General features: G+C 40.5%; 2 protein-coding genes across 8 annotated transcripts; one reads left to right on the top strand and one right to left on the bottom strand.

The window, feature by feature from the left end:
• Window positions 1-1,264: 1,264 nt before the first annotated feature.
• Window positions 1,265-17,367, bottom strand: zc3h7bb (zinc finger CCCH-type containing 7Bb). Of its 4 annotated transcripts, none has more exons than XM_044178982.1 (21): window positions 17,090-17,367; window positions 16,142-16,203; window positions 15,986-16,022; window positions 15,468-15,665; window positions 14,527-14,685; window positions 14,138-14,278; window positions 13,998-14,040; window positions 13,660-13,892; window positions 13,140-13,434; window positions 12,552-12,610; window positions 12,244-12,343; window positions 11,786-11,947; window positions 11,454-11,659; window positions 11,242-11,342; window positions 10,843-11,024; window positions 10,289-10,368; window positions 9,503-9,780; window positions 9,218-9,323; window positions 8,641-8,749; window positions 7,679-7,812; window positions 1,265-7,183 (listed from the first exon to the last, which is right to left on the bottom strand). In XM_044178982.1, the coding sequence occupies exons 2-21, from the start codon at window positions 16,198-16,200 to the stop codon at window positions 7,148-7,150; spliced, it is 2,718 nt and encodes a 905-aa protein (XP_044034917.1). In that variant the 5' UTR covers window positions 16,201-16,203; window positions 17,090-17,367; the 3' UTR covers window positions 1,265-7,147. The 4 variants fall into 4 exon arrangements, with proteins under 4 accessions (XP_044034917.1, XP_044034914.1, XP_044034916.1 ...); XM_044178979.1 differs by having other exon boundaries at window positions 13,651-13,892; XM_044178981.1 differs by lacking the exon at window positions 17,090-17,367 and adding an exon at window positions 16,654-16,790 and having other exon boundaries at window positions 13,651-13,892.
• Window positions 16,869-27,334, top strand: rangap1b (Ran GTPase activating protein 1b). Of its 4 annotated transcripts, none has more exons than XM_044178989.1 (16): window positions 16,869-17,001; window positions 20,186-20,304; window positions 20,440-20,567; window positions 20,943-21,002; window positions 21,141-21,320; window positions 21,560-21,694; window positions 22,314-22,472; window positions 22,577-22,690; window positions 22,783-22,882; window positions 22,963-23,047; window positions 23,213-23,369; window positions 23,728-23,811; window positions 23,955-24,057; window positions 24,196-24,284; window positions 25,702-25,823; window positions 26,003-27,334. In XM_044178989.1, the coding sequence occupies exons 1-16, from the start codon at window positions 16,943-16,945 to the stop codon at window positions 26,085-26,087; spliced, it is 1,779 nt and encodes a 592-aa protein (XP_044034924.1). In that variant the 5' UTR covers window positions 16,869-16,942; the 3' UTR covers window positions 26,088-27,334. The 4 variants fall into 4 exon arrangements, with proteins under 4 accessions (XP_044034924.1, XP_044034926.1, XP_044034925.1 ...); XM_044178991.1 differs by lacking the exon at window positions 16,869-17,001 and adding an exon at window positions 19,700-19,830; XM_044178990.1 differs by lacking the exon at window positions 16,869-17,001 and adding an exon at window positions 19,826-19,848.
• Window positions 27,335-27,370: the final 36 nt, after the last annotated feature.

Consider the following 27,370-nt stretch of genomic DNA (forward strand, 5'->3'; position numbering starts at 1 on the left):
AGGCTCCAAAATCCTGTTCACATCTGTCTTAAAACAATAGTCAAGTGAGCAGGCTTCAACAGTCTGAGTGAGTATATCAAAATTAGTCTTTTTCGTATGAAATTCCCCTTTTGTCACCATCCCCCCACCACTGCTCAGCACAGAAACATTGGCCGTGGAGATGCAAGGAGGGAATTCTGTCCTTAAAAGACTGTAAGATACCCCTTTGACTTGTCTAACTCAGACTGGTGAAGCCTCACATTTAATATAAACTTTGGAATATATTTTTGCAGGAGCAATGATTACAGGAGGCAAAAACGGTTTCAATGTACATAAGGGCCTGTCAGTATTGTTTTAAGACAGACTTGAAAAAACTGTAAACTATCCTTTAAAGGGACAGTTCACCCAAAGATCAAAAATACATATTTTCCCTGTTACCTTTGTGCTATTTATCCATCTAGATTGTTTTGGTGTGAGTTGCTGAGTTTTGGCGATATCGGCCGTAGAGATGTCTGCCTTCTTTCGAATATAATGGGACTATTTGGCACTCAGCTTGTCGTGCTCAAAGTGCCAAAAGAATACATTTGAAAAGCTCAACAGCAATGTCTCTTTGCAGAAATCATGACCCGGTTACTCAAGATAATACACAGATTTGTTGTGAGCAGCTTCGTGTAGGAACTGTTTTCTTTCTACCGATAGTTCCTACATGAAACTGCTCACACCAAATCTGTAACCAGGTCATGATATTTGGAAAGAGACATTGCTATTGAGTTTTTCTTTTTCTTTTTTTGCACTTTGACCACCACAAGCACAGTGCCATATAGCCATTATAATAAAAAAATGCAGACATCTCCACGCCCGATGTCTCCAAAACTTGGCAGCTCACACCAAAACAATCTAGATGGATAAATAGCACTACAGGTAAGAGGAAAAATATGTATTTTGGATTTTGGGGTAAACTGTCCCTTTAAGGTAATTAAACAGATTACAAAAACATATGTACACACAGGTCACCATGTCCTTTATAAGCGCTAATTGCTGCAGTGTTCCTGCACACACATCACTCAACAGTGTGGTGCTCTTTGGTCAGCCATAGTGGATACTGTTGCTCCATGCCCAGTTCTTCTTCTTAAAACTGTGAAGTGTTTAGTGTGTTTATAACAGCTAACATTCATGAACTAAACTCAGGATGAATAACTATTGTAACATAATCATCAGCAACACGTCACGTCAGGGTCTTCTGACAATAGCGTGAATTGTGTGCTTCGATAAATGGAGAAACACATTTTATTCTAAAACGGTCTGTTTATTAAATGCTTTCAAGAGATTTGGTCCACTTGTGTGATCATGAACTTCCAACCAGGGAGGAGAAAAGAGAAAACAGTCAAGAAGATAAAACAAAACAACGAAATGTAAAAATACAGTACAAAAAGAGGCCTTGTTCTTTCCACTTCTTACAACCCTGGTTTCTTCATCTGATTCAAATAACTGATAATTTCTAACTGATTGAAAACCGATAAATTAAGATTGTTTGTGGCTGTGTAGGTGTGTGTTGGTACTGGGAATCAAATGACACAAACAGTAAAGGGGGTATATATGAATATTTGTTAAGCAGAAACTTTCACAGCTGAGAACTGTGTCATTTCATTAACTGCAGCAGGATGTGATGACCAGAACTGATGCACAAACTCGGGTTAGATTAAGACAAAAGCTACTTTTGTCAGAACGGGCAAAGAGAACCTTTAAGTCACTTTTAGGAAAATCACACCCAAGCAGAAACATTGTTCTATAACTTAATGAACGCAATTAAATCAATTTTGCCATGTCTGCTTTATCTAGCACGGAGGTCTGATGCCTACAGCAGAAAAAACAACTATATTTGTAAGTCAGCATGGACCTTCTGCCTTTGAGAAGTAAAAGAAATTCTTTTTTATTTTATTTTTTTTATTTTTTTTTAAATAACAGCTACAGGTGTGACGATTACCAAAATGCCACCGTGTCTGTGTGCTTACACACTGCATGAATAATAACCATATTGTAATGATGGCAGGAAAGGCAATGAGAGCCTGCGCATGTTGGAGGTTTCTTGTTCTGCAGCCAGCCTGAGGAACTTGGAACACTTTAAGATCAAAGGTCAAAGCACGCAGGATAGCATAACCTTTCAAGGACAATAGTGATGTAATTTGGACTTCTTGCTGTTAACTGAGATTGTCCTCATCTTTCAACAAACTGTAAATATTGTAGGTATGAGTAATACAAAGCATACTTTAGCCATACTTACTGAGCACTATTCACTGCCATTCATGTTGAAAAGAAGGTAAAACAGAAAGATGCTAGGCATAGGTAATTCACCCTTGTGAAAATCATCAACTTATTACATAAGGAGCCTTTTGAAGTGAGAGGATGTTGTTTTATTACAATTTCAAATTATTACAAAGTTGTCTCTAGCTGGCTCTGATTGGTGCATAGCATTGATCGTGCTATGCAGGACCAGGAAGGAGTAAAGAAACAAAAATGGAACAATGCAATGCCAAATCTCTTCCACATCTGATGACATTTGATATCAATGTGCAAGTCATACTGTGATTTGGGCACCAGGGTCAGAGTCCTCTGCCCAGTAAACTTCAGGTCTCATGGACTGCTTTCCCCACCTTTTCAGCATGAATGGCAGTCAGTCATATTTGGTAAGGTAGGCTGACAAAGTATGCAATGTGGAGACACACAAAAGGTGCAAACCAAGTTTGTTTAAGACGGAAAATCTGAGCTAACGTGGGAAAAATTACTATGTGAGATTTGTTGTGTAGAGATACAGTAGCAGAAACCTGCCTCCCCTTTAGTATGTGTCATTCGCCTGCCTTTAACAGCACACACACAGAATATGCAGCACAGGTATTCAGTTTTCTTTTTCTTTTTTTTCTGTGCATGTCAGTTACATCATCAATGTTGGCGTTTCTCCAACAATGAAAGAGGAGCTTCCCCTCAAATGCTCTGCTTTTTTTCTCTCTAACAATTTACTTCAACGTGTCTTTAAAAAGGCAGGAATTCAAACGTGGATGGACAATGTTTTGTCCACTTGTCACTGGCTAATACATATAAAAATGTCAGCCATATTCACTATTTAATGTAGCCGAATTTTAAAATCTTTTGGTTGTTTACCAGCTACAGCTTTTTCAGCCAAAACGAGGATTTACCAAGCTTTGGTTAGTGGCTGATGTTAATTTTTTTCCATCCCAGCTGCTAACAACAATTGAATGATAAAGAGCATTTGAGTGTGCGGCACTCTTCTAACACCCTGAAAAACAAGATGGGAACACATTACTGACCACAGCAAACTCTTCCACAGCCACAGAAAAAAAACAAAAAAAAAACAGCTCCACCATCTCTTATCTAAATTACCTTATAAGGGTGTCTAAGTATTATAATAAGTATCAGGTATCATATACTGTATATCGTAAGCAGGATTATACAATAGGGGTATGTATCATCTTATAGGTTGTAGTATACCGAATAAGGCGCTATACGGGAGTATATAGGCTACTGTGTATGCTTTTGTTTCCAGATCTGTCTTTGCCTGATGATAAATTTAAACAAAAACACACAGTGAGCAGCGAGCTCTGTTGGTAGGATCAACACGGAGACACTGCAACGGGGAAACAGTTAACAGTATATATACTGTAAACTTTAATCATCAACTATCTTTTTCTTTTTTTCCTTTGGCCAGTGCCCAATCAATCCTAAGGCCTACAAACAGAGCTCAGAAAACATTAATATATAGCAGATCTACCGTACTGTGTGAAATGTCTTGTACTGACAACCTACAGCCGTTGGAGGCTGATAACGGACATCACCATCTGTGGGATTAAAAACTCAAGAGCCTTACATTAAATATCAAAAGCTGGATGTTTTCTGCTCACTGCCTCCCAGACAGAGCTGTGCACTGCTGCATACACAGACGCATATTTACTGTCAATTATTATATTCATACATGGATACATATATAAAGAGAGTTATACATTGCAATTAACATACATATATCAATAGCATATAGAGAAGAAATAGAAATAGTCAATAGATAGCAATCATTGTCATCATCATATTCATCATAATACTAGTAGTAGTAGTAGTAATACGATCCCTCAAAGAAGCTAATACCTGGGCTGTTCCAGACAAGGGCTCATTATCAACAATCCCCAAAACCGCTGCTGAGTGACCAGCAAAGCTGACCTGAGATCTGCATTTTAGGCTTAGCCCAGGCTGGGCTGTCCATTTAAATTCTGATTGGGCATTAAGTCAGCTTTTAGGAGCTGGATAATTAAGACACTGCAGCATTTGGTGTCAATCATTTCTCTATTTTCTATTTATCCACTGACCGAAACAGAATATCACAAAACACTATACTGCGGTTTTATGATCTTTTCTATCTCTAGGTAAAATGTTTATTTTTTTTAAACGTTTTGCTCCAATTGACCATAATGTTCTTCAGTACTGGTTGGGTGTAATGTCAGTATTTTGGGAATTGAAGCCATTTGTTGATTTATGCAATGAGCCGAGGTCACTCTGGACAGGAAAATTAGATACTAGATATAAATAGAATACTGTGAATATGTGCAGCTTCTCAAACATTTTTATTTCCCTATTGAAGAACAGGAACATTTCCACATTCTATACATCCAGTTTAGCTGCTGCACTTGTGAACAAAGAAAAAAAAAATCAAAAACATGTCAAATTGGGTGACTCACTCGATTTCTACCCCTCTGTTCTAATTGTAAAGATTTAACCCTCAGTAATCCATTTCGACACTTTCAGCCTGAAACTCAAATCAATCTCTGCTGCAACCCCTTCATTACAAACCCTGTCTGGAACAACCCACACAGAAGGAAAAATTACAAAATAAAAAGAATAGTTAAAAAAATCTAAAAAAAAAAAAAAAAAAAAAAAAAAAAAAAAATCACTATAATCATCTAGTTCAGCGATACATGTCATATAGCAATACCTCAATAACAAGAAGTTCTTCTATGTAATCAATACAGATTTTCAGGTTATATATTTATTAAGCTTAACCGCTAAGTTATCAATTATTATTAGTAGTATACCATTATTTGTAAATATGTATAATATGTGTGTATATGTATCTGAATATAGACATACCTCCGTCGTGTCTCTGTCCACATTAAAGGCTAGAATAAGATGGCAACAGATGTCCTGCCTCTCTGTGTGTGCGCGCGTTTTTGCATGTGTGTTCGTGTCACATGTTGATGTGTTGCTTCTAGGCACAAAATGTGGTGCGTCTGTCTCAAGCTAGCAGGTTTCCCGTAATGAAAAGGTTAATCTTAGGGGCTACCATTAGCTATCAGGAACATAATATTTGGATGCATATGAGGAACACAGGTTTCCATTTGAAGGCTGTGGGGGCATGATTGGTTTTCAGTGAAATAATGACCCCAGTTCAACTGAAGAAGTGGCAACTTTCCCTTACTTTCAAATTATCTTTAATATTCTCACAATAAACTATAGAAAAATACATTCTTAATAATCTTCCATTCTTTCATTAGACAGTCTCTCAGGTTTTCATTCTTTAAATTATCTATCTGGACATCTTTTTTTCTTTAAATTATTACAAAACTCTCCTCTTTTTTCACAACTTAAGTCTTCTTCACGGTCAGTATTTTCACTGTGCTTCAGTCTAAGTGAGGTCATTTTTTTTTTTTTTTTTTTTTTTTTTTTTTTAAATGGGCATCTGCGGTCTGATCAATTATTGAGAGCAGCTCTAGCCAAGACTCTGCATCTGTGCTGCAGTCAATTCTCTATAGCCCTCCTACACCAGCTTCACATCTGTGTCAGTTGCTTACCAATACAGTTTAAAGTACGTGATGGTGAATAGCACCTTGGTCGCTTTGGCAACAATTGCTTTGAGCCATTAGCCATGTGTACTTTAGCCACAGGTGATGAGTTGAGATGTTTTGTCCCCCCTTTTTGTCAACCTCAGAGGAGCTGACATTCACGCACCCTTTGATTCACCTGGACATCAGCTGACAACAACTACAAGGTTAATATGTGAATGTGTGTGCGTGTCTGCTCGTTCCATGCATGAGCCGCCGGTATGATTATATAACCGGCTATCAAGGGGCCTTTTTATATCAATAAAGAAGGGGGAGGGGGAAAACTGTCATGTTATACAAGTTGGGTTTTTTTGGGCATGTAAATATACTTGCATACATTCCACAACCACAGCAACGTTTTAAATGACTAATTTCAGTTTTAAAGGCCTGTGCAGGCATTACATTCATAGCGTTCTACCAATATGGCAGACAATATAACAAGGAAGTACTACTCCCCTTGTAAAGAAAATTACGCTCAAAATCATTAATCTCCAAAGAGTTATTTTGACCCTCTCGTTATATTCCCATGAGGGAAGGAGAGTAGGATTTGGTTGTTACGCAGCTCAACAAGGAGTGTCCACCAAGAACCTCTTTTTACAATGCTATATAGTTTCTTCAGTCTCGTTAGCCATCGTCAGCATTTTTGGCACTCCAAAGTTAAAATTTCAACTTTAAGCGTAGGAGTACCGAGCCTCAATTCAGTTTTGAACTATCACCAAGCTAAATTTAAGAGCTGCGACCAGCGCGCCCACCCAAGAACTGTTTCAGTGCTGCGAGGATTTTTCAGAAGGAAAAAAAAAAAAAAATAAAGAGATACTCCAAAGAGCACTAGGGAATACTGGTTGATTATTTTAGTCAAAGCAAAACTACTTGTCTGTGGAATTTCTGTGGTATAATCTGCTGAAGGGGAACCTAAAGGTGCTGTGTGTAACTGCAGCATGATATTAAAACACAACGCTCAAGCCAAGTCCTGTATTTTCACGTACAAAGGTTTCTCTTTGTGTTAATCGGTGCCTATGTTTTGTGTATCATGTGATGTGTGAAAGTGTGTGTGTGTGTGTTGTTTTTATATATATATATATATATATATATATATATATATATATATATATATATATATATATATAGGTGGGGTCAACCATTTTGTTGGGTGTCAGTCTGCTCTCACACTGCTGGCTAGATGCTAGAGGAGGTCAGACTGGCAAGATGACAGACTGTTCAGTTGTAGCTGGTATGGCAGGCCTGTCTCTCTGTGGCGATCATTTGCCTCTATTCACACAGCACAACACTCAGAGATCATCCCCGTCTGACAACCGCCGGCCTCCCTGAAACGATACACATCGACACAGTTCATCTCTCACACACTTACCAACGATCACGTTAACGTCAGCAAACAGAGATGCAGTCAGTTACTATAAACTGTGTCCAAACCTTTTATATAGCAGGTTCTGTTTGCAAATTAATTCTTTTTCTGAATTTCTCTCAGATTTTCTCTCAGAAGTACAAATATGGTGAGCTATCAGACATCAAACAACTACTTCCTGTTGCTGCTAGTTGATCTGTTTTATTAAGTCCATAGTGAAATACTGTACTGTAACAATGCAACAAGCTATAGTTAGTTTCCACTAACAACTGAAGTTACAAGGCAGAATACTATACATTACTATATAAAATACTTTGAAAACAACATCTTCTTCATCAGAAGAAGTTTTCTGACACATCAGTTGAGAAAATGAATATGCCATGTTCACTTGATACTCAGGCCACTGAAAATATGGGTGGCAGGTTTAATCAGTGATTATAGTGTTATAACCACTCACCATGCTTTCTGTGTAATCTGCTGTTATGGTGACCTGCTTGTCGTCTGGGGGCGGGGTCACAGCAGAGCTATCTGTGCGTCTACTCTGATTGGTGAGCTGCAGCCACAGTTCGTACATCTGTTGCATGTCTCTCACTGTGGAGAAGTGAGGTAAGAAAGTAGAGAAACAGAAGACAATCTCTGTAACCTTGAATACAGTGTGTTACGCCGAACAACAATCAGTGCGAGTGGAGTGGGATGGGGTAGGCACTTCAAAAATCAGAATAATTACGGGCCTTTATTGGGAATGTAGTGGTGGAAAAAAGGAGACACACGGACCAGAGGCTATGATTAGAAATCTGAGGAGTAACATGATAATTAAATCTAGATTGAAATGTGTGAAGTAGGGCTGCTGGATTATCGCAAAAATCATAATCACGATTATTTTGGTCAATATTGAGATCACGATTATTTCATCACAAAAAAACATTTCAAATGCTTCATTTTTTAAATATTATATATGCATTACCCCAAAAATCCCAAATAGCCAATGAAATAAGAAATAGTAATCCAACATTATTAACTTTAAACGGCATCTTGTAGCATAAGCTCATGACAGCAACGCAGTGGGGTTTTTTTGGTTGGGGGGGGGGGCTTGATTGTAACAGACTTCGGGCTTCTAGGGAGAGGCGAAAACACACCGTTGTAAAGGAAACGGGTGCGCTGGATTTATAACACAAGACAAAACGAGAGCATCATTGCGAAACGGGATGTTGCACAAGAATAGTTTTATCTCAATTATCTTGTTTTCATACTCGTTGGAAGCCAAAATCGTAACTGAAAATAAAATTCAATTAATCGCCCAGCCCTAGTGTGAAGTACATATCATACACCACCACTCTTTTGTATACCACTTGTATATTAAAAAGTTCTAAATGCACTGATCTCAAAACGCAGTGGTTCTGGATGGAACCAGGAGCTTACAGCTGTTGTTCTTCATGTACGTCCAGACGTCCCTCTCCTCCAGACTGTGAGCAAATGAGCAGTTCCCAATATAGTGGCACTTCTTCTGCTTCATCACATGCACACACATCTGGATGAGACACAGGCAAAAGTAAAGTGTTACAGAGTGATGCCAACAGATTTTCATGTTGGATCTGATTATCTAGCTTACCCTCTAAACTGTGAAAATGTCACTTTGTTGTTGTTTATGTCAACTATAGGCCACAATAAACTGTGTTGGAAAAGTAGTGTTGCAATTCCTATGGTTGCCAGAAAGAGTTGGATAAAATACACTAATTGTTTTAAAAGGCCTTAAAATGAATTCTTTCTAATTACAGTAATCCTACAATTACTGAAGTATTGTGTTATTTAAAACAACTGACAATATCAACATGAAAACACTGTCAAAGACACACTGGCAGCTACAAGATATTTACATTTACAACACCACCTGCCCCTAGGACAAAAACATCAGCTATACTCAGCATGTAAGAGAGGTGGAGGGGCGGAGAAGAGAAAAGAGTGTTTAAGGACTGTGTTGGAAAAAGCAGGAACTCACATCATATTGCTGTGGATAGGTGCGGGAGAAGGGCAGAGGCCGAACAACAACCCACTTCTTCTTCTCAAATGATTTCACCAGCAGGACCCGACGCTCCTTCGTCCAGCTAAGGAGACAGAGAGCCGACATGAATTCAAACAAACAAAGGAAACAAACCTAAAAAAAGTGGACAGTCAGCTGTAGAGATCAGATTTGAAATTAGATCACACTGTGTCGTATTGCTTTGACTCATGGGACACAAATGACGGTGCAAGCACGTATTTGTGTGAGACAGGCCTCACTCACCTATGCCGTGCTTTGGCAGTGCAGTACTTGAGGTTCTTGTCGGGCTCATTGACCTGTCCTTCTCTCCAGCACTGGCCGCACACAAACTTCATTTTCAGGTTGAGGGGCCGCCCTCTTCCCGCACCTGCTCCTAACCCTCCCACCCCCATCCCCACCCCACCCACTGGGCTCACACCACCCCCACCGATGCCATCTCCCCCTACTCCTCCAATTCCACCCCCCATTCCCACTACTCCTCCTGCAGGTATGCTGCTGCTCGGATGGGGGATATGGATAGGCTGAAACACACAGAAAGGAGAGAAATGAGAAGTTAACATGGATAAACAGACAAATCAAGTTTTGCTTTACCCATTTCCCCAGAATTCTAACACAAACATTTTAGCTTATTTTACTCAAATAATTGGATTTTGGGTGAAACTGGATACACAGAATGAATGGTCAAGGAAGACGAAATATGCGAGAACAATTTTGCAGTGAGTATACATTTGCAAGCAGCGCTGTATTACACAGCTGTTTGTTTTGTTTGAGGTATACAGGAGCCTTAACCTGGCAACAAAACTGACAAGTTCCTTGTCAGGTGAAAAGAACTGGCTGGCTGCCATGTGTATCAGAAGACATATGTGGCTGTCCTCACCCTACCAGGGCTAACACAGGCAATTTGCAGTGACAACAACTGCAGTACAGTGGAACCGCCATACATATATATAAAAAAATAAAATTAAAAAAATAATATAATAAAAAACAGTGCAAGAGATCCAACTGTCTCAGTGCCCTTTCCCGTCTGACCTTCTGCTGCTTCTGTGCATTCTGCTCCAGCCTTTGCCAGTGTCTCTTGGACTCCTGCACCATCTCTTCATGGGTGATACCTGAAGGAAATGCAAAAAGCAACATGAAAAACCCTTCAATGATTCATCACTTACTTTACTAGATCTTGCGGTCATAGTCAGTTGTTGGTGTTGACTGTCGTCTTACAACAGTACCGTTTCCATACCTTTCCAACTTCTTACGAATACAGCATGCATTTGGCAAGACATTATTTCAGTATTGCCAGTATGATAGACCTCTAATATTAATCATAGAAAGCAACATTATGTACTGGATCACATTTTATCACAGTTAAAAGCTAAATGTTTTGTATACTGACTGATTTTCTCCCCAGTTTTTGACTGCTTCTGGGAGTTCTGTATACAAATCCCGTCTTTCTTTTACTTTGTGTGATGGTACTGGGGGCTTTGTGTCTATTGTGTGTGTTTGTTTTATTGTAAATTCATTCCAGGTTGAACAATATTACAATATTTTCTACAAATTGAAAAGAAAGCCGATGTGCGTGTTCTACCCACCAGTGTCCTGCTGCAGGACCCAGCATTTGAGCTCTATGACGGAGTGAGCAAAGGAGCAGCTGTCCTCACGCTGACAGCCATATCGAACCTCGTGGCGACACACGTCAAACTGGCAGAGAGGGTGTAAGGGACGCACCTTACTGTAGCGCACATTCGCTGACCTCACCACGTGCACCAGGCACCTGCAGCGGATAGAGATGCAAAATCATACAATTTTACAGATTTCAATTCTGTTCAATGGCAATAAGGCACGCTTTTTACAGGCCAATAGACAAAATGAAAATTACATTTTGAGTGTATTTATCCCCTCTGTTTCACCACACCATTAATAAACCTAACTAAACTGAATTTGAAGACTTTTCTATCAAAATGAAGACACAAAAACTCCATTACACTCACTTGTTGTCGTCGAATGGGTGTCGAGCTGTGAGGTTTGAGCAGACTGCTAAGTTTTCTTTGCTGCGTTTGCTGATGATGCGAGGCTTACTGTCAAAACATTCCTGTTGAAAGAGGAAAGAGATGCAGATAAGCCAAAGTCTTGTTCAAATGCTCCAAAAGTGCAGGTCTAAAGAGACTAAAAAGAACAAGAGAAACACAGACCGCAGTCTCACCTCACAGAGGAACATGAACATGCCCATGTGGAGCTGCAGCAGCCTGGTGACGCTGAGCGCCCGTCTCTCTGTGCTGCCCAGCGGATCGAAAAGCAGCTCTCGGCTCAGCGCGCCCTTCCTCTCCTGGGTCCACACATCAATCTCCTCCTGGCAGTAAGCAAACGTACAGTTCTCCCCATACTGGCACTCCTGACGCTCCTGCACCTCTGCGGGACCCAAGGGAAAGAGAATGTTAAACAGAATATAAATATTTCATATTTCAGCTCCATTTGGCTGTTGGGGCTGTTTCTACATACATTCAAGTATGTTATTCATAATATATACATACATACCTTTACAGAGTACAAATGCCCCCAGGAAGTTGTTCCGTGCAGGCCGTGGCCGGATCCTCTTCCAAGTGGGGTCATCTGTGTTTTTGAGGCGGCACAGCAGCACATCCCTCTTGCAGCGGTGTGCTGCCTCGGGCTGATACTTGTAGTCCATCACTCGCGGACCTGTTAGCAAGAGGAGGAAAGAGAATGTTAAATTACCTCGTAAAACAAGTAATAACTACAATGTTTCTGTAAATTATGTTGCAATTCCTACTCTGTGATAGAGACTGAAAAACACTTTTAATGACCTGCTTAGATATTTCACATAAAGGAGACGGCAGTGCTGCCACATCCCACTGAACATTTGTAAAATAAAATAAAGAAAAAAAAGAAAAAAAAAAAGAGGGAAAAAAGTAGCTGGTCAAAGGCTAGTAAGAGGAAGTGACTCAGAAGTCGGCAAGTCGGCAACTTGGACCAACCTATTCGGCTGTAACAGGCATGACAGGCCTGCCGAAACTCATGTGTGGCTGCCAGAGGATTCCTGGAGAGCAGCGACAGGTTGGTTCCTGCTGGACCATTCTGAGGAAGAAGAGGGGGGCGTGGAGATGTGATGTTAAACACAAAGACTACTTAGCGCCAAAGTCAGAAATGGCTGCTAATTAATAAAAAATGGCACCATTAACTATACCACGTAAAAGCAGTTTGTCTTGCAAGAGATGATGCAAAAATGTAACTAATGAAGAACTGTGTGTGTGTGTGTGCACACATGTGTCCACGGGTTACTCACTGCATGTGCAGCACTGTGGTTGCGCATTCCAGGGATGAAGCTGTGACACACTCTTCCCCCTGAAGACCAAGACACAAGGACACTGATGTCAGACACCATATTGTAATGGTGCTGACTCACACTGTCTGCTGCTGATGCACATCTCAAAATGAAATGAAAAATGATCCAACGTGGCAACTAGTAATGATCTTGTATAAATCAGCATTCAGTTACATGTACAACGCAATCTTTTTTGAGTAAACAACAGTACAGTGTGCAGAGCTAAAACACATACACTTTAGCAGAAACCAGAGTTATAGGTGCACTAAATACTTTAAGAATACGTGGAGTTACAACAATGAAGTGAGTCCTATTATCCCTTTTGATTTCTTTGGGTATGTGAACCATTATGGTAAACATGAGCATACCATGTGTAATCTACTGTCACTTTACAAGATTTCTGGTGATTGAAGTAAAAAAAATTCCCAACATTATTTGTCTCTGCCATCTAGTTCAACCAACACACCAAGACAACTTAGTGCAACATTTTAAAAAAATCAAAGACTGTTTTCCCTATATAGATAAAGACACATTTAACCCTTTGCTCACCAGGGAGAGTGTACTCAGACAACGAGTCCAGCCCACCAGCGGCAACTCCTGCCTTCCCTTCTCCATCCATGGCCCCTGTGGGGAAGCCTCCCAGTGCGTCCTGCGCCTGGGTGGAGCCCTGGTCCCGCTGGGCCAGCGGCGAGTAAGGCTCGAGAGGGGGCAGTTCACCGATGGAGGAGCTGAAGTAGGCTGGGGGAAGCTGGGGTGACGGGGCTGGAAGGCTTGGGGAGTATGGAGGCCGGAGACCCACAGCCGTGTTGGGGAGGTTGGTGGGGATAGCACCCTGGACTGGACTCTGGACCAGGAGACAGACAGAGGCAAGCACTGCTTCATGTAGAGGGCCTACCAATTGAAGTCATCCCGACTAAAAACACACATGTGCCCTTCCTGGCTGAATATTACAAGGGGCATTTCTAAATTTAATTGAGCAAAACAACAACAAAAGAGCAATTTATGTGCCGATATAAATGTGAAAATAACAATTCTGGCCCCTCGCTCATCTTTCCTTCACCTCACTGACTTTCTTGGGGATGCACTCCAGCAGACTGTCTAGCTCGTCCTTGATGACGCTGCTGCTGCATTCCTCTATGTGTTCCGACACAGGGACGGAGTACGGCATGGGAGGCAGGGCCTGGCTGCTGGGGCTCTCTGACAGGTCAGTGCATGGGGTCACCACGGGCGTCGCCGGGTCATCACTGACTGGGATGGGTGTGGCCAAAGGAGCAGGGATGCACTGAGCACTAGACAGGTCCCCTGAGAGGGATGAAAACAGCAATGGAGATAAGGAAATTAATATTGGAAACAAATGGGAATCTGGCTTGAAGGCAGAAATGTTCAAGGTTTGCCAGTTTGTCATACCTGGTCCAATGTCACCCAGAGACTCCAGCCCATTAGAGGACATCTGAAGACAAAGAGAAAAAAATATCAGACATGATTTGCCTCTTATTCAGTCACCACATTCCAAATATGCAACTCTACACTATGACAACAGCACCAACCTCTCCTGTGGGTGGGGAAGTCTCCCCGTGACTCTCCCCTTCTGTGGCCATGGACTCTGTCTGTGGGCTGACGTAAGCTTTACGGCCCTTCAGGCCCAGTTTATTGGCCAGATCCTGGGCCAGGTCATTCACCTGCCTGTCCTGGAAGATGAATCATAAAAACAAGTGCTATGGATAAGCTAAGGATAAGTTTCATTCACTAATTATAGGAACACAATGTAGCCCAGGAAGTCATCAAATAAATCATATCACTGATATGATTATTATAAACTAAAGCACTTACTATCTACACTTACTAATTTAGAGGTAATCTTTAATTTTGAACCAGATCTTAAAAATGATGAGGGAAAAAGTCATCTGCGTTAATATTTTTAGTGTCGATGACATACGTGTGGTGCTGTGAGGAGACATTTGGTTCCACACTCGTAGGCCTCTCTGAATCGTCCCAACTCCCTCAGACAGAGCGCTTTGCGGTATAAAGCCCTGCGACTGCCTTCTGACACGCACAGTGCACTGTCACAGTCCTGAACACCGCGCTCATACTCCCTCTGAGACAGATAAAACAGAGACATACAGTAAGACCAAGAAAGGCTTTGGAAATTAGGAGTTAAATCGAACCTACAAGAAAAGATCATTTGATTCGTGACTTTGAATGTGCACATCATGTCAGAGCATTCCTGCTAATGAATGTGCTGGATGTAGCTTTTTAAAGCATCAGTACAGAACGGTCAAACTGGCAACGATACCTTGACATAACGACCACAAATGAGACCAGGTTCACAGACTCAAAGCCTGTGTTTCATCCCAGCATTATCACAGATACTGTGTCTCAAGATTAGAACATTTCCAATTAGCCGCGCTGCTTGCTGTCACAAAAAGGGTTTGGCTCCTTGCTCTGACCCAGACAAAATGGGAAATAATCTGATTACTACAAACACAAACTACAAAATAATAAACTAAAAAATAATCTGATTACTACAAACATAATAATTAATAGAAGATATTCTAACAATGTACAATGGAAACTATGCTATCAAATAAACTGTAAATATAATAAAGCTGAAAATTATTTCCAAAGTTGAGTCCTTTAAATAATAGACCAATACAGCAGATTCACCCCAAATCCAATGTGGTGGCAGACAAAATCAGTGTAGTACAGTGCCTACGGAGTCACTATATGTGTGACACCAACATTTTAAAAACTACTTTGTTTGCTTACCAGTAATTGATCTCTGCTAAGTCAAAATGATATAAATTCCCTACTGCATTTTCTGTTTGTCCACATGAGCATCTGCAAGTGACATATCCCCTCTTTCCCCTTCTCACTCACCATCTGGTAGTAGGCTGCAGCCCTGTTAACATAGAGGCTCTCCAGCAGCTCGTGGGGGATGACGAGGGCTTCAGCCTGAGCGTAGCGGGCGACACTGATCCCCTCCCCATACTGCTGGGTCGCCTGACGCCAGTCCCCATCTCGAAAACAAGAATTGCCCTCGTCCAGCAAGTTACACACCAACTGGGTCAGAAAAGCCTGAAGGGAATGTGTAGAGAGAGGTCATAGAGAGATTGAATAATGAGGGGGGTGATAGGATGAGGGAGAGGGTGACATAAAACAATAATGGGAAGGTAATATGAGATGGTCAGTAAGACCAAATGAGAAGAAAAAGGGAGGAGTGAGAAAAGCAAGAGAGAAAAAGATTGAGGCTAAGATAAATTACAATGTCTCAGGTCTGAGATAACAGAACAAAATGTGAGTATGTTCATGGTGTAATCTGTGAGTAAAAAAGTAGGACCACATTGTTGCTAAAAAAGTTGTGAACGAAAAATGGGATCATAAGGATCACTGCAAACCTCATAACTCTCTGGCTCTGGGAAAGGCAAAGATGACCTGTAGGCAGAAAACAAGATGTCATTGTTCACCATATACAAGTGGTATGCACTTCGGTCATGATACTCCTAGTTAGTTGTAAAGGAGGCATTCTAAGTCAATAGTATTTGTTCACTTACTGGATAAAGCTCATTGCTTTCTGAATTTCTTCTCTTCGTTTCTGTCGATCAGGATCCATAGTCTGAGGGTAAAGACAAGGTTGACTCGCAACAGCTTAAAACTCCACTTCTTGCGGTATTAACCGACAGCTACGGTCAAAATGTCCACATTAGTGTGGATGGATAAGGTTTTGTTTTGCGATTAAATACGTTTGCAAAACCTGCTAACTACTTACAGTAGTCCTAAAGAAGCCATGGCCTGCCACTAAACACGCTAAGCAATCATCGGACTTGCGTAAACAAACAGCGGGGACAGCTAACGGTGAAGCTGGATACTAGTTAGCGTAAAATAAGTTACGTTAACATTTTGTTAATCTGAGGATGACACAGTAACGTTACACCGAGACACATTTGACGCATACATTGCGGAAATTGTGTGGGAGGGGGCATATGCACGTTACATATTAATTTTAAACGTTAGCCATAACAATGTTGGGGAAATGATAACGTTAGCGTGTGATATGCAGGCTTACAGGTCGTCAACTCCAACCAAACGTTTCACCGACAGTGATGCATGTAAAATACACAAGTTGCATCGGGTTAGCTGCCAATGGCGTTAGTGTAGCTAGGTAACGTTAACGCTACCTCAGTTTGCATACCGGTAGTTAGGATTAGCCAGCTAATGCTAGTTCCTCACTTAGCCTACATGCTAATCAGTGAAACTTAGCTTAACCAAAGAAATGAAGAAAGCACTTAGCTTTCAAAAACACGTTTGACTCTCTTCGAAGTCACACGCATTGTTTAATTTACAGTTTACAAAGAATGATTGCTGAGATGACATATACGGCTACACTGCTTATAAACCCGGTGTTTACTACCAGGTAAGTTAGCTAGCTAGCTATCTATAACTTCATTTAATAGTGGAGCCCCAGCTAATAGCCAAAGCCCTCACTTAGCACGGCAACTCACCGAGAGTTAAGTTACTGCGCTTTTCAGATCAGAGATAGCTTCACAGAGCGTTGGCGATAAAGATAGGAAAAACTAGACAACCAAATATCAGTCAATGTCCAGGCGCATATTTGTAAGTTTAGTGTCCCTGTCATTGGTATGTGGACGGAGCACGAGTTTCTCTGCTCTACGACTCCTGCTGGATACTGACTAGCTAACGTAAGCTAGCTAACTGCTAGCTGCTTTGGCCAGTGCAGTACTGCAACAAGTTTCCTGATCCTGGAGAAGTATGGCCACAGGAGGGCTGCTATAAATGTGTCACAGTTTAGGTTGGGCTTAGTTTTCACCTGATGTGCATTTGTATTCTGGACAAATGATACAATCCTTTACTAAAAACAGTAACACCACAGTGTAAAAATACTCAATTACAATTATAGGCCCTACATTCAAAGCGTTTGTTTAAATAAAAATGCAGAAGTATTATCACCAAATGTTCTGTATAATGTGAGTGAAAAAATGAGCATACTGACCCTTTTCAGTGTTACATACTGGGTTATTATTACAGATGCAATCATGTGTATGTAGCCTTTTAGCCGTTTTAGTTGGTTGAGATGGAGCTAATTTTACCCACTTAATGTACTGATTTATATATGATTTAATGTCTGTATGTAAAATCTTAATCTGCAAAGTAACTAGTACTTGTCAGGTCAGATAAATGTATTGTAGAGTACAATATTCGATATATGAAGTAAAGTGCTAATTCCCTAGAGTTGTAATTAAGTACAGCCTTGGAGTAAATATATTTAGTTAATTTCCATTACCCCTTAGAATTTCAAACATCTCCCAAAACACACACCTTGCTTAGATTTAATTGTAGAATAATGCAATCATATGAACAATAATTGCCTCTGTTTTATTATTTACATAATATTATTTTATTGAACTGCTTTTGTATGAAATGGTGCTAGACAAATACAATTAGAACTGAATTTTAAACTATTACCCTGCTCTGTCCTAAATTACCTATGGTGTTTTGTAAACACCTAAAATGTGCCACATAAATAGAACAAAGCATATTGAAAAGTATTGGTAAGTACGCCAGACTACGCTGTGCCATCAAAGTATTATAAAATTTACCACAAACCAAAACATGAAACTTGAATGTCATCCAACTGGTACAAGGTGTACCCACAAAACAAAACAAGAGTAGAGCACAGACATTTTAGTGAGTTGTTATATTACAGATTCTGGTTTCATACAGTTTGTCGTATTAGAAATACTGGTCACCAAGCCAGTAATGTAATAAATGGTCTGTATTTATTTTATATTTTATTTTATTGCTATTATTTTTTTTAATAATATGTAGCTATGATCATTTTATATTATGAGTAAAATGTATTCTTCTAATCATGTCATAGATCATACCTCAAGTCACACCCCGTTTCCCTATTATGGTATTGGTTTTTTCCAAAAGTTGCTGGATGAAATCGCTTCGCAGCAGCAGGTAGGCACTCACACAGCACTGTGTGACGCATCAGTGCTGGAGGAGATGTAGGCTACAGCTTAACGGTGTGTTGCTGTAGTGGTTAGTAGAGCATCAATCCCTTTTTCAAACGTGTGAAAATAAAATGCATTGCAATGCATGAAAATTGTACATTCCCCCCCCCCTTAGTTATATCAGTGTGTGTAGATGTGGTTACAGGTGAAGTACTTAGGCTAGTGGTGATGATGGATCTTTCAAGGAGGCTGAGCAATTTGGAAAATAAGTTACTGCTCAGTATGAACTTTTTTTGACAATGGGCATCTGTACTCATGCTGCTTCCTATGCATTGTGTTTAAAAAATAGTTATTACCATGTTGGCAGGTTCCTTTCATCTGTGGCTTTTAAAAAGAAATCTATGTTCTCTAAATTAATTTGCATATGTGGATATATATATTATATATTATATTATGGGAATTTATGACCCTTTCTTTGGGTGAAGCAGACGAGATATAGCTCTTTTTCAAGAGAAGTGGCAGCATAGTGAATAAGTGAGTGTCATTTTCAGTAACCATAACAGCACAAATAACTGACATGAAAATCTCTAAATTTACAGTATTTACCCTAATATAAAGTGGGAGATTACTGAGCTACAGAAACTGATTTAATTAAGTTAAAATAATACCCCCAAAGTCTTTGAATAAACAGTATATGTCAACATGCAGATAATTGAATCATTATTAATTTGCTCTTTGGAAAAAAAAGAAAACGGTTTATTAAGTAAAGAACGTTTTTGAGTTGGGTAGCTTATAAACACAATTAAAAACAAACAAACACGGAATTAAAATAGAACTGAAATTGAAATTTGAACGTTTTTTAAAGCGTGAAAGTCGTAGAAAAGGTTTCAGTCGTAGTCATCTGGACACTGTTTTCAGAATCAAGACGTTTCGGCTCCCATCCGGAAGTCATTCTCAATTGTGAAAGTAAATTTTTGACCTTAAAAAAGTAGTTTGACAAAATATAAAATTATAATGAGGTCATTCTTACCTTTTTTAAAATGTATTAATTTCATCGTTCAGTCATCGTTCATAGAGTAAAACGTGACATGTCGCAGGGGCCAGCAGGTGGCGGTAAAACACCTATAGATCAATTTTGACCGCCGTTAACGCAATCAACGAAAAAGAAACCCGGGCAGCATGACGTCACATGGTTTAGCAACCGGCGCGCTTCACGGAAGAGCGGCGTGTGTTCGCTATCATTCCCCTGGAAATTAGTCTTTGTGGTGAGGTCCAATGCTTCAGTGAGCGCTGTTTGACTGATCCAATGGCTGAGAGACAGGATAATACACTTTATAAAGCCCGGACTCACAGTCACATCACTTTTAGTTTAGCTAGTGGTGTCAACGTTTCTTATGTTGCGCACCTCTACTAGCTAACACCGGTGAAGCTAAATAGCTACCGTGACTTTTGTTGATAGTTCTACTGTTAGAAAATGATCTGTTTGTAATGTATCAGCTGTCATTGAGCACCATTTTTAGAATTCGGGTATACTACTGTGCTTCTGCTCAGGTATATGTTGAGGAAGTTACTAAAATCTGATCCATCTCTCTATTGTCTGACTTCTGGATGTCTCCACAGAGTCATCATGGCCTCAGATGACATTGCTCAGCTGGCTGATGCTCTTTCCAAGACCCATGTCGGCGATGGAGAGTTGAGCTACAAAGGCCTGGGACTGAAGCTGGACAACGCACAATCAGGTTAGATGCTGAACAGAGCTGCAGAGCGGGTTTATCTTCGTTTTCTCCTTTTATTCACCACTGTGTGATGTAGACATTAGAGGACTGGTCCCTGTTTTCTCTTCAGACCTGACAACCTTTTCTCTGCACTTTCAGTGGAGGAGCTGGTCCGTGAGATAGAGCAGTACCAGAGTCTGAGAGCTTTACGCCTGGAGGGGAACACTGTGGGAGTGGACGCAGCCCGGGCCATTGCTAAGGCTCTGGAGAGCAAAGACCTGCTCCAGGTACTCCTCAGTTCATAGTTTGCATTCACGGTGAACAGACATGGGCCAGACCACAAATTTGGCTTTAACCTATCAAGTAGCCCAAGACCAGTGATGGTACTGCCAGTATTGATCCTAATTATTTTGAACTGAAATTTAAATCTGCAGCAGTATTTTGTTAAGACTTAGAATATGACTAAGCATTCATGCCAACTTTCAGTACTGTGCAATTTGACGCTCTACGAAAGACGCAGTTTGGTTGGACTGCAAACAGTACTGTGGTTCAATACCCAGCTTTGCAGTATTGATACTGTCAAATTCCTTCTGTCCATTGTTGTAGCAAAGAAGACACACCACACTGTTTTCTCTTCGTTTAAAACCCTTTGTGTCTTTCAGAGATGCTACTGGAGTGACATGTTCACCGGAAGGTTGCGCTCTGAAATCCCCACAGCCCTGGTGAGAATTTCAGACACTGGTTTATGCAGCTCAATGGGTTTTCAGGATTTGCTTTGTCATGTTATACTTGTATACTTGTTTGATATCCACTCTCAGAACATGCCTGCTTCACACGTTCTCTTTCTGTGCTTTCGTCAGAGGTCTCTGGGCAGTGCATTAATGAGTGCAGGGGCCAGGCTGACTGAGCTGGACCTGAGCGATAACGCCTTTGGGCCGGACGGTGTGAAGGGAATTGAGCAGCTGCTCAAAAGCCCTTCCTGCCACACCTTGAGGGAGCTAAAGCTCAACAACTGTGGCATGGGGATCGGAGGAGGAAAGGTGAGCTCACAGACAGCGATGCTGAATGCCTTTTATGTTTTGACCTAACATTGTCAATCTCTCATGCACCTCAAAGACTTCAAATAGTACTTTTGTCCTATAACCAAACAAACTGGAAGAAAAGAAGCAGGTGCTCCAGATTTACAATAAACCACTGCAATAACGTTCCACACTGGGCAGGTTTTAATACATGTGTGCATCACAGTGCAGACCATATCAGTGCTGTATGGTTTGTGTAGATCCTGGCTGAAGCTCTGATTGAGTGCCACAGACAGTCATCAGCGCTCGGAGCTCCACTCAAACTGAGAGTGTTCATCGCAGGGAGGAACCGCCTGGAAAATGAAGGAGCCCGCGCCCTGGCCAAGGCCTTTCAGGTAGATTATACTTACTCCCAAACTGATTGACAGGTTTTTTTAATACATGGACTAACACTATAACACTAGACTACCAAGTCAAGTTTTGTTTTTGTTTTTTTCTGATACTGTTAAAGCTTTACATCAGTAATATTTGTAAACACAGGAGTAATTACAGTTAGTTAGTACAATTATTTTCCGTTTCAACACAATGCGTTTTCCAATCAAAACATTTTTGTCATAATTTCCTCAAACTCCTCATTTACACTGAATGTTTGAATATGAATCATTCATATTTTCAGAAAATAAAAACAAACACTAACTAACTAGCAACATTTCAAATAGAACTGAAACGATCATTTTATAAATCAATTAGTCGATCGACAGAAAATGAATGGACTTTAACAATAGTTAATTGTTAAAGTCATTTATCAAGCAAAATTGCCAAACATTCTCCAGTTCAGCCTTTCAAATGTGAGGATTTGCAGCTTTTCTCTCACTATACATTTAAAATCTTTGCATTTTGGACTGTTGGTCAGACCAAAAAAGACATTTGAAGATTCAACATTGGGCTTCAGGTGATTGACACTTCAAATGCCCGCCCCTTACACCTCAAAGTCCACTCTCTTTTCCATTTAAGCTGATGGGCAGCCTGGAAGAAGTCCACATGCCCCAGAATGGCATCAACTACGCAGGTGTGATGGCGTTAGCTTCAGCTGTGCGACATAACCCAGAGCTCCGCGTCCTCAACTTCAATGACAACACCTTCACCAAGAAGGGAACGCTGGCCATGGCACAGGTTAGGCCTCTTCAGACATTCCCTATAAGTAGAGCAGATATATAGCCAGTGTGTTAAAGCCAAACTGAGTTTCTGTACACGGTTTTCTCCTCCCGTTCATGCAGGCTCTGAGGCACCTGAGAAATGTACAGGTGATCAACTTTGGAGACTGTCTGGTCCGCTCTGAAGGAGCCATCGCCCTCGCTGCAGTCCTCAGAGAGGGACTGCCAATCCTCAAGGTCAGTTCACCAACAAGTTTCAGCCTGTTATGTCTGTGTGTGTCTGCTCTGTCAGCAGGCTGATTACATCCTGTTACGGTCCTTGTCTTCAGGAGCTCAATCTGTCATTTGGTGAGATCACTGAGGCAGCAGCACTAGTGGTGGCTCAGGCTGTTAAGGACAAACTTCACATGGAGACAGTGGATCTGAACGGTACGCACACTGACTATGGAACTGCTATCATCATAGCTATTGTAAAGGTGGTAAAAATGACTCTTGTATGTGACTAATAGGCAACTGTCTGGGAGAGGAGGGCTGTGAGGCCTTGAGAGAAGCTATGGAGAACATGGACAAAGGAGACATGCTGGCGTCACTCAGGTAGTGTATGTGTGTGTGTGTGTGTATTTGTGTAACATTAAGTAATCAAATTAATCTTTCCTGAAGCTTTTGTCTAATTCAGCAGAAATAAAAACACTTGTTAATTGCACACTAAGGATGAAATTCACAAAGAAATAAAAGTATGTTCCTTTGACTTAACCACAGTGATGATGAGGGAGAACCTGACGATGAGGATGAGGAAGAAGATGATGATGATGATGCCAGTGACGACTGTAATGAAGACAACGAGGAGGACGGAGACATTGTGAAGGAAAATGGACTAACAAGAAAAGAAGACAGTCCTGCAAAACCTCAGAGCCCAGTAAGATGACACAAAATACATGTTACATACATTTTCAGATTTATATTTATCTTTACCAGACAAGTTATTCGTCTTCAGCTGTTATGTTGGGTCTATATTGTTAATTTCTAAACAAATTAACTATTGTAGTCTAGTCATATTGTGCACAAATTGAAAGCTTGTACATTAATATTTCATGTTAAAAGAAAAATGTCTTTGGTAAACAGCCTTGCAGTGAACTTCATATCAGGGTCTTGAAACGCCCTGTCATGGCTGAATGACTCTATATATACGTTCAATCACTTAATTATTTAACATTAACCAAAAAAAAAAATCAGGATTCCTGCTGTTCTGATCGTGACTTTGTGTCCACCCTCAGGCAGAGATCATGTCTTTCCTCAGCTGCCCCTCTGCAGAGAAGCTTCTTCAGCTGGGAGAGATGAGGACAAACCTGCAGCAACAGGTAAGACTTTAAAATAAGTAAATATAAAGTGTCAACAATCTGATATAACTGTCCCTTTTTGATGTTTAGTGTGCTGGATTAGGTGTACAAACAGAATCTTTTGCACAGAATGGATATAATCTGTTAATAAAACTTCTCACCAGGTGGATGCATCTGACCAGCACAAGGCCGCTGATGTCCTTCTGAAAATTGCTTCTTTGTACAGCGAGGAACCAGGGACCAAGACGGCTGTCCTTGAAACTATTGGTGAATAAAATGCTGCTGCTGCTACTGAAAACAAACAGGACTATTTTGCAAATACTGTTGTTGATAGATCTCATCCTTTATGCACATAGTGGTATCTGTCGTCTCATTTAAATAAACCTGAATCACTTTGTCCCACAGACGCTGTGTTGCAGAAGCTCCTCTCTGGTTCAGCCCTCCAGTCATACTGCTTCCTCTCCACGCTGCTGGTCATGATGGGACTCCTCAAGGTACAGCGCTGCTACAGAACCCCCAACCCTGTCTCCCCAAGAATCTGACACAAAACCAATGGGCTAATGGGCACCGGGATTGTTTGATTTTTTTATTTATTTATTTTTATTAGTAAAGACTCAAATTACATAAGTTCTACACATAGTAACTTTAATTATCTGGTCGAGCCTCTCTGGGTCTGCTACACTGCAGACTTTCAGCTTTTACCATGACATACAACGCTTTGCAATAAATGTAATGCTGTCAGATTGATTCCTGCTAAAATGTGATGAGAAAGTAAGTATAAAGAGTAATGATATGTTCAGAGCGCCATGATGTGCTCTCTCCGAGGTGCTGAATCTGGAGCTGACACAATCCTCCCCTATTAGATTCAACTCGCTTGGAACCGTTCTTTTTTTAACTTTCCATTGGCAAAAGTTGCAGATAGTACCTGGTACTTTTTTTGGTATCACCTCGGTCGAGATTCCAAGTGAGCCAAGCCGATACTAAAAGGTGGCGTTAAAACACTGCAGACCACTGATTGGTCAGAGAGAATCATCACTAGAATCGTCACTTGCATGACACGGGACATCCTGCAAAAATCCGCCATTGTTAAATAGCCAAGCTACCATCAATAGCGACCGCAATTTTTTATTTTTATTTTTTTCATTCACTCAACCCAGATTTTAAAAAACGGCAGCCCGCAAAACCAAGCCGTGGTCAGCTGATGAAGTGCAGACGGTTCTCTGTTTTGTTGCAGATGAAAGGATCCAGTGAGAGTGCCTGTGTTTGTGTATTTGTGCCGCGTTGAAGATGATGTCACGGCAGTTTCACACGCCGTTGCTATGACGATCAGCTGAGAAACCCGCCTACATTGAGGGTGTACTATCTGCAGTGGAAAACGAGAAAAGTACCTGGTACCAAAAGCGAGTCGAGCTGAGCCGAGCCGAGCCATGCAGTGGAAATGAGGCTTTAGAAACTTTGTTTACATGTGTTTTCTTGGAGATTTAAACTCTGTGCCTTAGTCGTAGTTACTGAATCTGACGTGTATCATTGATTGAACCATTCTGTCCACATACAGCGTTCCAGTTTTCTAATGCTACACATTAGTTCTGCCTTTGTGTGCAAGCTTAAATACAAAATATTTGTGCCTGCTGTGAAAATGCTTTTACTTAGGAGTCCCTCTGCTGTTACCGTACATAATGCTAATTTCTTTTATTCATAATCTGTCACATCATCATATCTCATCTGGAATGGGGCAAAAAGAAAATAAGCTGATCCATTCAATCACATGTGCTTTTCTTTAGGGCACAGTCCTCGCTGAGTTTTCTTTCCTTTCTATCGCTGTTTGATAGAAAATCGTATTATTGATTTAAGTTCCTTATTGATTGATTTTAAGTTATCAGTTCATTTAGGTTTTTCCATTCCGTGTTTCAGGGAGAGGGGAAGGTGAAAAAGGTGTCCCTGGTCCCAGGTCAGCTGTTGTGTTTGGAACACGCTGTCCAGCAGGAGTACTTCCCCCAGCACCACGCCTCGCTGCTTCACACCTTCATGTCCAAGTAGGATCATCTTTTTACCTACACAAGCTTTGGCATAGATTTACTTGTCATTCAATGTGAAACCTGTGAATAAAAGCATAAATGTAGTGTAGAACTGTTGACAAAAAAAAAAGTCGCATTAGTTCCTGTAGACTTTAAAGTCTTAACGCATTGTACATTGTTTCTTTCCGAATCTGCAGGAACAGTGAAGCTCTCAAGTCCTGCAGCAGTGCCGGAGAGAGGCTGAGCTCTGCCCTGGAGAAGAAGTGCCACGATCAACACTGATCCACCACTGCCAGGACCAACACTGGGATACAGACACACACTGTACTGACATTAATCTTTTCACCAACAAAACCAACAGGGAAGCTTTACACTTGAACAAGGGACTCGGACAACCACTTAGTGTATCTTTACTCCTGATTTGTATATTTTATGAAGGCATGACAAAGATTGTCCAGAATCTCCAAATTTTATTTTTCTACTTACGCTTGTGACTTATATTTTTATAGAAAATATAGATACAAATAATAAAATTTATAGAAATACACATCAGTTAACCTTTTGAGTAAATGTGTAAAAAATTAAACGTATTGTAATGTGAAGTGGATCTAACATAGACAGTGTCAATCTGGCACCTTTTGCAACATATTGCTTTGCTTTTAGTTGTAGTTTCAAACAGCAAAACAATGCATCAAGGTCATTTCCAAGTGTTGATCAATTTGGAAATTGTACAATAAAATTTGGCAAAGCACGGCAGATATTGTGGCAGTGTTCTGATAAGCACACAGCTACAGATTTGCTGTATTTTTAGACCTGTATCTCTCATACTCTGAAAACTTTGTTATGGAGTGCTGAGACAGAAATTATTAATGTAAATCAAACTGAACAAAAAACTACACTTACAATCTATAAATCAAAATAAATTGGTCCAAAAGAAAGAGATGACTTTATTGTTCTGTTTTACTGGTAGGATGCATTACATGCACATATGGTAAGGGGAAAGAAAACAAACTTTTAGGACAGTCTGTCTAATCACAATCATCACACCGCTACTCATAAAGTCCAGTCAAGTCAGAATGCTGTGTGCATCAGACTGTGAGCAGGAATGGGCTGCATGCAGGACTGCCCCACACCACACACACACACACACACACAAACCTGAATACACAGCATGTGTGTGCAACGCCCAGCACTGAGCACAGTCATAACACTGCAGAGCTCAGGGAACCACTATCACTTTTATCTGATGTTTCTTCTCTCCTTTTTTTTTAAATTCATAAACACTTATTGAAAAATGTTCTCTTACGTGACTTTGTTACCTCATATAGCTGTTTTGTGTGTCTGTGATGTGTCTTGATGTGATAAAGCATTTAAGGGAAATAGGATGAGAATGGGATACACATTTATCATTTAGCTACTCTTCTGAATAACACTGGACAGTGTGTGCTGCCTTTATATTGTCAGGATTTACCTGATATGTTGTTGTTTTGTACTTGAAAGCCCCATCAGAAATATAACTATCTAACAAGCCTGTGTGTGTGTGTGATTTGCTGAATATAACTACT

The sequence above is a fragment of the Siniperca chuatsi genome, linkage group LG20 (assembly GCF_020085105.1).
Source record: "Siniperca chuatsi isolate FFG_IHB_CAS linkage group LG20, ASM2008510v1, whole genome shotgun sequence".
NCBI lineage: Eukaryota > Metazoa > Chordata > Actinopteri > Centrarchiformes > Sinipercidae > Siniperca > Siniperca chuatsi.

What these genes read in the sequence shown, in the direction of transcription:
- rangap1b (XM_044178989.1), top strand. Translation starts at nt 16,943, where the DNA reads ATGATTGCTGAGATGACATATACGGCTACACTGCTTATAAACCCGGTG. An exon ending in CCCTGGCCAAGGCCTTTCAG is followed by an intron (nt 21,695 to 22,313) that starts GTAGATTATACT and finishes TTTCCATTTAAG; the next exon opens with CTGATGGGCAGCCTGGAAGA. An exon ending in CTTCACACCTTCATGTCCAA is followed by an intron (nt 25,824 to 26,002) that starts GTAGGATCATCT and finishes CCGAATCTGCAG; the next exon opens with GAACAGTGAAGCTCTCAAGT.
- zc3h7bb (XM_044178979.1), bottom strand. Translation starts at nt 16,200, where the DNA reads ATGGATCCTGATCGACAGAAACGAAGAGAAGAAATTCAGAAAGCAATG. An exon ending in TCTGGGTGACATTGGACCAG is followed by an intron (nt 13,893 to 13,997) that starts GTATGACAAACT and finishes CATCCCTCTCAG; the next exon opens with GGGACCTGTCTAGTGCTCAG. An exon ending in GTACATGAAGAACAACAGCT is followed by an intron (nt 7,813 to 8,640) that starts GTAAGCTCCTGG and finishes ACTTCTCCACAG; the next exon opens with TGAGAGACATGCAACAGATG.